We start from the raw sequence: 12,401 nt of genomic DNA, 5'->3' as shown, positions 1-12,401 counted from the left end.
AAAGTGTGTTTATTGTGACCTGATGTAAATCTATTCATTAGTTTTTCTGAAATTAAGGTTAAAAATGTATGTATGTTTAGCAATGCAGTGCCTCCGCAGAGGATCCGCAGATCTCTGCAGAATCACAAGGCCAACATAGGCAATCTCATTGGCTGACTGCAACGTGAGCAAAAAGTTGTGGCCACCATATTGGGACTCGGGGACTCAGTATCTGTGTCCTAGAACTCATTAAATTAATGTAGGGTGCCTTCGGAGGTTAGGCCCAGGGCCTGTGCTGCTGTGCACGGCGGTAGGTAGGGAATCCGTATTCGGTTGGCTGCAGGGCCTGGCCTCAGGCCATTGCCATGTGCTGCTTATATCCTCACATATTACATCACTCATGACATGTTCAATCACTGCATTGATAACATCCCTAATTAAATCTGAAATAACATAATTTATGACAACACTGTACATGGCAGACTGGAGCAGTATATTTACTTTAGGGAATGAGTTATAATCACTTTAGGTAACTATTAGTAAATTTCAGTGTTTTTTTGAGTTTCAGTGAATTTCTAAGTTTTTTTCCATATAAAGTAATATCTTTTTACCATACCCAACTATAACATCACTTTAACCTTCAGAGTATATATTTAAAACACCTAAACAAATGATTTAGCCCAGAGGTGAACCAGTACTAGCAAGTGTGCTTTAAAGATCCCTTCAAAGAAAAGCACTGCCACTCTGAATAGACTCCACACATGGGCCTACCTGTCAAAAGTAAAAAAGTTGCACATTAGGGTGTACTATTATTGGCAGTGCCTCCTCTTACATGGAACCATTCTGGGGGTATAGTACAGTTCAAATTCGTGGTCTGTGAATTGTTGGTCCCCCTTTTTCAGGAGCCTGAGTGGAAAATAGTCAAATAATCTGGTGCACTGTGGCGGAGTGGTAAGATAATGAATGTATAGCTTCAAAATGGCCTCCAAATGAAAAGCTGCAAATGGCTAACTTTTCACTAATCACTGGGGGACTGGGTTCAATGTGTTTTTAAAGTTTGAAATCTGAATGAATTTGACTGCTCTTATAAGTTTAATACTCTTAGACACTTAATGGGCACCATTTTTGTTAGCAGTCTGATGTTTTGAGCAGGGAGGGTGTTAGAAATGGGGTCCTTGGTTGACAGTCAGGTTACCCCCTGTTCAAGCAAGGACCCTCACTGTAGTCAGGGTAAAAGAGAAACCTTCAGCTAACCCCTGCTTACCCCCTTGGTAGCTTGGCAGAGCAGTAGGCTTAACTTCAGAGTGCTAGGTATAATGTATTTGTACCAACACACAAAGTGACTTAATGAAAACACTACAAAATGACACAGAACAATTTAGAAAAATAGGACATATTTATCTAAACAAAACAAGACGGAATGACAAAAATCCGACATACACAAGTCAAGTTATGAATTTTTAAAGATTAAACAAAAAAATAGCGCTTAGAAACACAAAATGCTTTGATAAGGTGTTAACACAGCATCGTGACGGAGTCGTTCCCAACAATCAGACACCAGTGGTGCCGGACACAGAGTCGCGTAGACCCCCAGATACAGTACCTTTGGTGGAGAGTGAAAAAAAGCAGATGCGCGAAGTCGAAGATCGCGGCGTCCATGCAAAACATTGAATCCGCGCACTTCGAGCGGTGTCGGTCACGACGTGGTGCGACGACTTCCACGGAGTCGCGGACTTCGGCAGTGCTGTGGCGATGTCAGGCCTGTGAAGGTCGTCGCGTTCCAGCAAAGATCACGGAGTCGGGTGCAGGTGGCGTCACTGGATTCAGCAGCAGCATCGGTCCAAAGTCGTCCGAAGTTGATTTCCTTGGATTTTCACCAGCTTTCCTTTCAAGGGCCCAGGGACTGGATAGGGCACCACTTGTCAGAGCAGGTACCGCTCCAGAGACTCCAGGTGCTGGCAGAGAGAAGTCCTTGCTGTCCCTGAGACTTTAACCAACAGGAGGCAAAATCTAACTCAAGCCCTTGGAGATTTCTTCACAAGATGGAAGGCACACAAAGTCCAGTCTTTGCCCTCTTACTCCGGCAGAAGCAGCAACTGCAGAATAGCTCCACAAAGCACAGTCACAGGCAGGGCAGCTCTTCGGCTCTTCTCCAGGCAGAGGTTCCTCTTGTTTCCAGAAGTGTTCTAAAGTCTGTGGTTTTGGGTGTCCTTAGATCCAATTTCTCCTTTGAAGTAGGCCTACTTCAAAGTAAAGTCTCTTTTGAATGTGAAATCCTGCCTTGCCCAGGCCAGGCCCCAGACACTCACCAGGGGGTCGGAGACTGCATTGTGTGAGGACAGGCACAGCCCTTTCAGGTGTAAGTGACCACTCCTCCCCACAGATGGCTCATCAAGAAATGCAGACTACACCCCAGCTCCCTTTGTGTCACTGTCTAGTGTGAGGTGCAACCAGCCCAACTGTCACACTGACCCAGACAGGGAATCCACAAACAGGCAGAATCACAGAAATGGTATAAGCAAGAACATGCTCACTTTCTAAAAGTGGCATTTTCAAACACACAATCTTAAAATCAACTTTACTAAAAGATGTATTTTAAAATTGTGAGCTCAGAGACCCCAAACTCCACATGTCCATTCGCTCCCAAAGGGAATCTACACTTTAATCAGATTTAAATGTAGCCCCCATGTTAACCTATGAGAGGGACAGGCCTTGCAACAGTGAAAAACGAATTTAGCAATATTTCACTGTCAGGACATATAAAACACATTACTATATGTCCTACCTAAACCATACACTGCACCCTGCCCTTGGGGCTACCTAGGGCCTAACTTAGAGGTGTCTTACATGTAAGAATAGGGAAGGTTTAGGCCTGGCAAGTGGGTACACTTGTCAAGTCGAATTTACAGTTAAAACTGCACACACAGACTCTGCAGTGGCAGGTCTGAGACATGATTACAGAGCTACTTATGTGGGTGGCACAACCAGTGCTGCAGGCCCACTAGTAGCATTTGATTTACAGGCCCTGGCACCTCTAGTGCACTTTACTAGGGACTTACTAGTAAATCAAATATGCCAATCATGGATAAACCAATTACATACACATTTTGTAAAGTAGCACTTGCTCTTTAGCACTGGTTAGCAGTGGTAAAGTGTCTAGAGTAACAAAAACAGCAAAATCAGAGTCCAGCACACATCAACAACCTGGGAAACAGAGGCAAAAAGTTAAGGGAGACCACGCCGAGGATGAAAAGTCTAACAGAGGGCCATTTAGAGTGGACTCAAGTGCTTATGGTGCTCCAAGGTCAAGCCTGTCTGCACCCATCAACACACTGACTGTGCACAGAGCCAGTCACGCTGTTGGTTGCCATAACAAGCCACACGGGCAAAGTGAGCAAATTCAGAGTGAAAGGATTTGCTACTCAAGCTACCAACTTAAACAGATAGGTATGATATGCAACCAAGATAAATTAAGGTGGTAAACAGCTTGAAGAAAGACCAAGATATTCCACCACTAAACCTTAAGGAAAGGCCTCATAAGCTTATATGTTACTGCTGGATGCCTGGTCGGTAATAAAACACTTATTTGGAGATTAATATGTTATTAGAAACTAATTATTAGGATGCCAAGTTTCTTACAGAAGCATGGGCCTCACGAGACTCATATGTTGATTTTGGATGGGCATGTCCTGCAGTTTTAATATGTGGGCGGAGGCTGAGATGTCACAATTCTTTCAAAAACTTCAAGGGTCATGTAAAATAATTGATTTACAAAAATTAGTGCAAGGCCCAAAACAACAGGGCAGACACAAAATAGATCTTATCTTCTCATCAGAAAACTTAACCTCTGTAGAGGACATTACTCCCTTGAGGTGGACCAGACCAACAATGCATTGGTGGTCTTTTATATAAATGGATTAAAACATTTAATCCAGAATGAAGAATCCACCAAGACAAAGGAAAGCAGAGCATGGCAAAAATTGAACAGGCTAGAGGTTGGGAAGGTATTCGACCTGGAAACATGCTTTGATCTCACAATGGCAATAGATGTTAACTACAATACCTTACATGTAACGATCTTAGAGATGCTCTTTTTTACAAAGGGTAAAATTTGTCAAAGGCCTTCAGCACGTTGGTACACAGAACTAGTAAAAGAAACAAAACAACTGGTAGACTTTAGAAAGGAAACTGTGTGCATTTTACCTAGAGGAAGATAAAAAACAATTAAAATCAAGCTAAATTAATATAAAAAAGAAGTATGCAAAGTAAAAGAAAGTTATTATACTTGCTAATATTAGACAATCATAGAGGCTGCAAACATTTAAAGAAAGATATTTTACATTATGTGGAAACTGAGGAATCCACAATGCACTAAACAGACAGTTAAGCCTCAAGTACTCTGTGATGACTTACCAATGTTCTGCAAGAGTAAGATTAAGATGATTAGTGTGGATAACGAACAGATTAATCTAACAATAGGTCAGCCATCACTGGATGATTTCAGAGTGGTTGATACCTCAAACATATTCACTAATAAGTTAGAGATCTTTGACCTAATAATGGAGGAAAGTTTAGATCTACAGCGATGTCCATTTCATCAGGCTCTCTACTAGACCCTCTACCACCTAGCATATGGAAGTGCCTAGCCAAGGATATATATCTGCACTATTACTAGTAGTTAATCAATTGTTAGAAATAGGCCAGGTCCTCCAGGCCTGGAAAAAAGAATTAATAACTCTGCTGCTAAAAAAGCCTACAGCTGATCCCTCTCTGCTTAGTACTTATAGACCTATATCTCAATTACCAATTCCCGTGACAACTCTTGAAAGATATGTTAGTAAGAGTTTGCCGACATTTCTGGAAGACAAACTCTTCTACAAGAAGAGCAATTTGGCTTCAGGCCAGCGTATGGTACTGAATCAGCATTGGTGCTGGCCATGGACAAGCTGCAGATGACAATAGACAGAGGTCAAATGGCGGTTCTGATACTACTTGACACAAGAACGTCTGACACATTTAACCATAAGACACTACTGTCAAGACTAGCAAAGATTAGAGTAGACAGAACAGTGCTCAAATTAAATGAATCGTACTTGACCAATAGAACTCAAGTATTCTCACTCTCCATACCACTCAGAATTTAAAGTAGTAGAGTGTTGCATTCCCTAGGGATCTGCACTAAGTGTGATCTTTTTCAACATATTTATGCATCCTGTAATAACCTTATCAGATCCTATGGTATCACCCTTGTTACTTATGCAGATGATATTCAACTCATTCTCTCTCTAGGAAATTACAAGCCAAAATCACTAGAATCATTCCATAACTATCTGAGGGACATTTTGAAATGGCTAAGCAACAACTCCTTATAGTTCAATGGAGACTGAAATTCATAGTTGATCAGCCAATAAATTCTTAAGAGAACTCCCAACTAATTTCTGTCCATTGACAAATGATGAAAATTGAGAAGCATAATAAATGGTTTGTAATCTTGGTTTTATCTTTGTTAACAAGCTATCCATGGAGAGCCATGTCAATAACACAGCGGCTACCTGCTTTGCATTATTTCGCAATCTGAGGAAACTTTTACCTATACTACCCATACAGGCAAGGACACTGATATTACAAGGTGTCCATCTTAAGCAGATCAAAACGTGAAGCCAGCTTGCAGTTCAACCAAAGTTCTTGCAAAAGCACAAAATATCAGGATTGTGTAGTAAAGGCATCAGCAGTTGAAGGTACAATGGATCTGAGTCAGCCTTTTAGCCATTGAATGATGTTCATTCTTGTGCATCAGGAAAAGGAAGCTTGATGCAGCCCTGAGTCAGGTGGGCCACCTTAATCAAGACATCTTAAGTGAATGGTGTTGTGTAGTCTTACCTTATCTAGTTTTTTGTATTTTACGGAGTTGCGAGCACAGTGACACTGTACCACTGAAACTGTGCTGAACAATCACAGGTATACTTCTGCATTTGCTTGAAGTCTGTGTTGGTGTACTATGTTCTACGTGGCCAGAGTTGGGTGAGGTGCATCAGGTACTGACACATGGGCTTTCTGTGCTGCAGTGGATATGTTGCTTTTGGGATGCATAATATGCATGTGAATGTTTATAGGGAATGTGAGAGGTGATGGAGAGTGCTTCATGTAGTAATGGCTACTGATAAACCAATACCTCAAGGAAGAAGGAGAGAGCAGTGATTTGTGAAATCTTACTAAATGCTGGACTAGTAGAGGGGTATATGGCTGGGGAAAAGGACATTTTAAGGAGCTACCCAGTTGGCAGGCATATTTTTTCAATTTTATGTAACTCGCTTTACCTCTAGTGTGTATAATTGAACCACAAAGTATTCATTCTGGACAGGTGATAAATTCACGAGGTTGCTAATATGTTATTCATACTATCACTTTCATGAAGAAAACATTTTGATTATGCACAGGCCTCAATGTCTCGAAATGTTCTGTTTCCACTCTGTACTTTGCAGTGCATGGTGAGGGAGCTGGACGCTGGGGGACAAGTGGTCTTCTCTTGCAGCTGCTGGAGCCAGTTTGTTTCCCAACCTAGCCTTCCTCCCAAAAGTTACAAACACTGCATACCAAATTATCCTTTTTCAAAGTCTTGTGGAAAGCATCGTATCTCACAATCTTCATAGACGTTATCTTTGTGTGCCACAAACTGTTATCTCACTCAGGGCAAGCTTTAGACAGGGTTCTGTTTTTGAGCAACAGGTGAGCGACAATAATAAGTAGTTAGAAAATATTAGTCAGCACCACAGTCCAGTGGTAATTGTGTTATTCACCACTATATTCCCATGGGTAGAGGGCTAGGAACGCAGCCTGAAGTCTTAAGCATCAGGAGCACTAGTAAAATATGTGGTCAGTCCACAAAGGATCAATAACATTATATTTTGAGGTACTAAGGCTTTGTTGGAAATGTGCTGTATAAAAACACACTTATCAATAAAACACACAGAAGATCACTAGCATAGAGCTAAGTTACAGAAAGTAAATTGAAATGTACTTGTTCATTGCTTGAGGGGTTATCACCTTTTAAGTTTTGTCTGACACTTTTCCAGTGCATTTGCCATGTGCCCTAAAATCAATTTCACAATTCATTGTAGCACTCAAGAAGGTAGCAACTTCCCTGCACCCCAAAGGATTCAGCAGCTATCCCGGTTATTACATACATGCTTGAGTAATCAGACTTAATATCACATATCACAAGATTACTGTGCTGCATAGAAGTAACCCTGTCTTAACAAACAAAAAAATCGTATGAACCAATTGCTTTTTTGACTTGGATAACTGCCCAACAATGTGTCGCCAGCAGTGCAAAGCTTTTTTTCCTAGCGTTGCAGTCGGGCACAAAATCGTAATGTTTGGTTAGAGACACCGTCTGTCTCTGATCTTCTGCTTGCTCACACTCCCGCTATTCTAAATCAACATTTCTTTACAATGTGTTGAGTTGTTTTCAGTCATCTGATGGGAAGCAAGAAACGGATGCTCTATCGCATCGATCTTGCCAAAGTGTTTTTCCTGTATTTGATTAGAGAACCATCCTTTTCTAGGGCCGTTCCTAGTTGGAGTTATCACAGTCATTGTCTGCGTAAAAGAACGGCAACCTCAACTGATGTGTGAATCAAGATCTTATGTTCATAAAAGCGTTACATGCATATACCTAATGTCCATCACCAAGATGACACTGGTACTGCTCATTCATTGCCAACAACCCTCCGCAACACAATCATCCACAGGGAGCAACATTTTCCTTGGACAAAAATGTACTGGATTGCACTGACATTTTGAAATAACTAACTGAAAAGGAATGTCCTAAATGGGCTTCATTGGATGCAACAGTAACGGAATCTGTGCTTGCAATAATACTTCTGACAAACCAAAACTTGTTGTAATGCCATCAAACACAGCACCCACATCCCTGGATGGTTGGAAACTCAATGTGGTCCCAAGAAACATTGAATATAGTTAACATGCACCCCGCTGGCTGTGATACTGCCTTCCAGTTTTTGGAGTTCAGACAACATTACAAAATCCAGATAATCAACAGTTGTGACTTTAAAGTGACATTTAAGGAGTTGGAAAACAAGTATTATTCATGTATAGTAATTAATATAATTAATCTCATAAAAATAATTAATATAATGTATAATAATGTAATATAATTGTAGAAGCTCAGCCTCCCTGCTCCAAATGATCCATAAGTAGACATTGCAGACTATGGCAGATATTTCACGAAAATTGTACTATATGTTATTGGTAAAATATTCCATTACAGAGGATAAATTAAATTGTGCTCAAGTAGGCATAACAGTGATACAAATTTGTGAAACTGGTCCCTGATTTTACCAGTTAATTGTTTTTTTGTACTGTGGTTTCAGGTAATGCCTGGAAGGTAGCATGTGTTTGTATATGCAGTTGAGATTTTGTTCAAAGACCAGAAGTGAGGCTGTCTAAGACTTAGATTGGTGCATGAAGCCACTCACTCTTTTCATGCATAGTTATGAATTCCTTCAGATTACTTTTTGTATTAAGTGGCATTGGAATTCCACGAAGACAGCCAGACCCTCAATTTCCTCAGACATATCTTAGTTTACACTCAAGTAAATTTGGAGAATTCTCGATGTCCATATGGACATTGTGATTGATGATGATCTCTCCTTTGGAACTGTTGCTCAGTGGCTTGTTGCCTTAAGAGAGATGACAAAGTAATTGTGTTGTGCAGTATACCTCCACACAGTATGATATTGTCACCCTACTGAATTATAACTGCTGTCTGACCTATACTGCATATTTGTTAAACCACCACTATGACCAGAAATACATCATCTTGCCTATGAGTTTAGAGGGCTTAGTTCGACAGAAGAACAGCAAGGTGAGAGACCTTTTTTAATGTGACACTTGTGTGGTCACTGAGTCATTGTTATTGTTTCGGCAGTAAATGTCCGTCAGTGATCTTGGTGTGACAGTAGTAGACTGTTAGTTTTGGTGATGGGGTATTGACATTTAGAAGTAATGTAAGGCCGCCGATGGCGTATTAGATATCCTGTTGTACGTGTTAGATTGATAGGTATATAGGTGTGGATATGGAATCACTCATTTGAGGTTTTTCTGCCAGGCAAGCAAGCTTTAGAATGCTGCTAGAGGGGAGGAAATCGTAGTCATATAGTTTTGGGTTAATGTGTTGAATGTATTCATGTCATACACAAGTATGGAGTTCCTAGACTAGTCTGTGGCTATAAAATATAGACCCTGTACTTGAGGGTGGTGCTTTGAGTCGGAGGAATAGGGCATCAGCCTCTGTGAATTGTGTTATTGTGGTGTCTGGTGTTTTTAGGAAGAAGTGTGAAGTCCTTGTGTCAATGTTTGTGCTTCATGTTGAGCAGGCCTTAGTTATTTTGACCCTGTATTTGGGTTAGGCATCTGATATGTAATTGTTGGGAATTGGTATCACTTGATGAATGTGAAGCTCTGATTCTGATACTGAGTGTTAACACTGTATATTATATATATGTCAGTGTACATCTGAATCGGAAAATGCATTGTATGTCTTTTAGTGGGAGAAAATATGTGTGGCACTTTGGAAATGAGCACTTTTTGTATTTTTTTTTTAATCTGTGTGTGTTGGTAATGTAATTCATGCAGTGTACGCCTGAATATCCTAGTTGATTAATGAACACTGTAATGTAAGTGTCTGGATTAGCAAGGATTTAATTAGGGCTCAGCTGGAGTTCTTGGTGGGAGGAAGTCTAAGCTAGGAATCATTGTTCCTTGTGGGATGTGCCTAAATAGAATTTACCAAAGCTATCATTAGTTGCTGTATTTATTTAATAAATATGTTAAATATGTTATATATACCAAATGTCTGGACAGTGAACTTCACACTAAAGTGAAATCGAAATGTTAGTTGCACCACTCACAGGCATTTTTCTTTACTGCAAGACCTACACCTTGTAGTACAGAAGTAATGTCAAAAAGCAGCTGTGCAGTTTACATTGAACGGATGCAGCAAAGAGCATCTCATACTTGCAACGTATTAGATATTTTGTTTGGTTTCCAGTTCAGGTTAGATTCCATAAATCAGATTGTGATGGGGAGGAGGCTAGAAGCATGTAGTTGGAGCAAACGTTCCGTACCACTGTTTACTTATCTCTGTACACCACACATGATTTGATTTTATTAGTAATATTTATATTACATATGCGCAAATATAGTTGAAGCACAAACACACTGTATATTTGGTCACCTACATACCACATTAGTCTCCTCTTGTCCCCTAGCTCCCGGCTTTAGAAATGTAGCTAGTAACCACGTTTACCCTTTAACCTAACAAATATTACATTTTTATATGTTAGGTTTCTAGAGCACAGTGAGTGTCTCACACCAATTTCTTCTGATAAATAAGAAAAGCAGTTTTTGCATGTGGGCCTACCTGCTGTTTTGGCATGGGTTCATGCTATTGTGAGCTTTTTTTTGTTTACATATATGACCATCTGTTTCATCGATCCGTTTTTAGAGCACGTTTATCAGGTGAAATAGGTTTTATATTTTACTGCTGGCAAAATCTCTTGTGCCCGCACAAATGAAAAATGCTCATTTGTGCCAAATAGAGTGTTTGTTCACTTACTCTGTCAGGTTTTATGAATTGCTCTTAAAACCATTCGCATTTGTTACTTTGATGAATAATTAATTTGCTTTTTGATGACAGTGATGAAACAGATCAGAGTGTATTTTCTACAAGAGAAAGTTCATACTTATAAAGACTATGATATGGTACACTCAATCGTAAAAAAACAACATCTATCACATTTATTTGAAATGAGTGACCACCTGAAAGGGCCAATATTCTAGTATCCTAAAGGTTATATTGATAGTGTTATAAAATATGGCATGATATAGCACTAGTTTGATGTAAAAAAAAAAACACAAATGAATTTGTGGACATTATGTGCAAGTGGCGCAGGGCAACTTGGTACAAATGGCACAGGATACCACCAGTCTGGGGGTGCACAGGGTCCTTCAAACCTAGTCCTCTAGCCGGTGGGATTTTTCATGTAATCACAATGGCTGCTTTGTCGTCTTTCAGAGTAGTCTGAATGCAGCATGTCAAATCAAACTCTCAAACACACTCTGGCATTCCAGTCAATTTTAAAAGTCTCCCAGGGACCAGTCAGAATTGTCTTCTTCATTCAGGCGAATCTGACTGGATTTGTGGAAGTCATTCACATTAGCTGAAACGTTAACTGCCTTCCTACACTGGATAGATGCCTAGGGATGCCTTCGTGTGCTTGAGTGAAAGTGAGGAAGTTCCAGTGGAGAGAAAATTAAACATGGCATTACTTAATTTCCGACCCACCTTCTGAAATGATGAGGCACACAGCTAATCTTTTTGCCAACCCCCTCTTATGGTAAATATCCCTTAAAATGTCTTGTCTGTTTTTTTAAAATGTCGTGTCTGCTCAAGGCTTACGTCTTTTACTTTTCTTCACAGCTTCTCCGCCTTACCCACCACCACAGCCTACCTGGCAGGACCCTGAGCAACAGAGACAATCTGGATACTAAAATTCCAGTTTTCAGGGAGACAAATAGCAAGTAGCTGGGAAGCTTGTTCTGTGCTCAAGACGAATGCACCATAGCAAGGCTTGCACAGCAAGGGTGCGAGTTACCTCCATGCTGTGCTCCCAATGAAAAGAACATTTTGTATATGTGCAAGAACCTCAGAGCAATTCTGTGGCAGCAACATTGTCAATGATTGAAGCATGGTTCTCTTTAGGCTTGAATAATATTTTACGTTAGAGAGCTATATGCTTATATTCTAAACATTTTGGGATCACTGTTGCAACTTTTATGTAGCCCTATCAAGTGTACAATAGAACACTTTGCTATGGAGCATAGTCATCCTTAACATGAAGGAAATCATTTTTACACACAGGGAACTGAGCTCACAGGACCTCGGATTTCTTCCTTTATAGGGGTATACCTTTTACATAGTTGTTGTGGTGTCTCAAATCTGCACTGAGAAAATTAAGGTCACCCACAGAAGGTTTTAACCTGTGACTTAGTCTCTCGGGATGCGCATGCTATAATATTGCACTATCTACATAACAATACATTTTCCAATCTGCATGAATCTATGTCGGTTTGTGGAAAATGCATAAATTGCAACTCTGTTTCATATTTCTGTAGGAGAGTATTTATATTTTAAGGTCCGTATTGATAATAATAATAATAAATAATAATCATGATACGGCTGTATATAATATTTATGCACTACTTACTGTTTTCTGCAAAACGCACCATTCTAAGCAGCAGACGTATTTATTATATCTTGTGGGATTTATTCGCTATGTATAAATATGTAGAAATATATGCATATTTATATAGCGAACTATCTCAGTCTCAGGTGCACC

At 40.0% G+C, this 12,401-nt stretch overlaps 1 protein-coding gene across 1 annotated transcript in view; it reads left to right on the top strand.

Moving 5' to 3' along the window:
* Positions 1 to 11,896, top strand: part of SHISA4 (shisa family member 4) — a 239,031-nt gene extending 227,135 nt beyond the window's left edge. Inside the window, exon 5 of the mRNA XM_069238954.1 lies at positions 11,483 to 11,896. Within this exon, the coding sequence (XP_069095055.1) occupies positions 11,483 to 11,553 (71 nt within the window). The 3' untranslated portion in view covers positions 11,554 to 11,896. The remainder of the gene's footprint in view (positions 1 to 11,482) is intronic.
* Positions 11,897 to 12,401: the final 505 nt, after the last annotated feature.

Source organism: Pleurodeles waltl, chromosome 6 (genome assembly GCF_031143425.1).
Source record: "Pleurodeles waltl isolate 20211129_DDA chromosome 6, aPleWal1.hap1.20221129, whole genome shotgun sequence".
Lineage (NCBI taxonomy): Eukaryota > Metazoa > Chordata > Amphibia > Caudata > Salamandridae > Pleurodeles > Pleurodeles waltl.
Note: the sequence above shows the minus strand (reverse complement) of the source record. Positions and strands in the feature narration are given on the sequence as shown.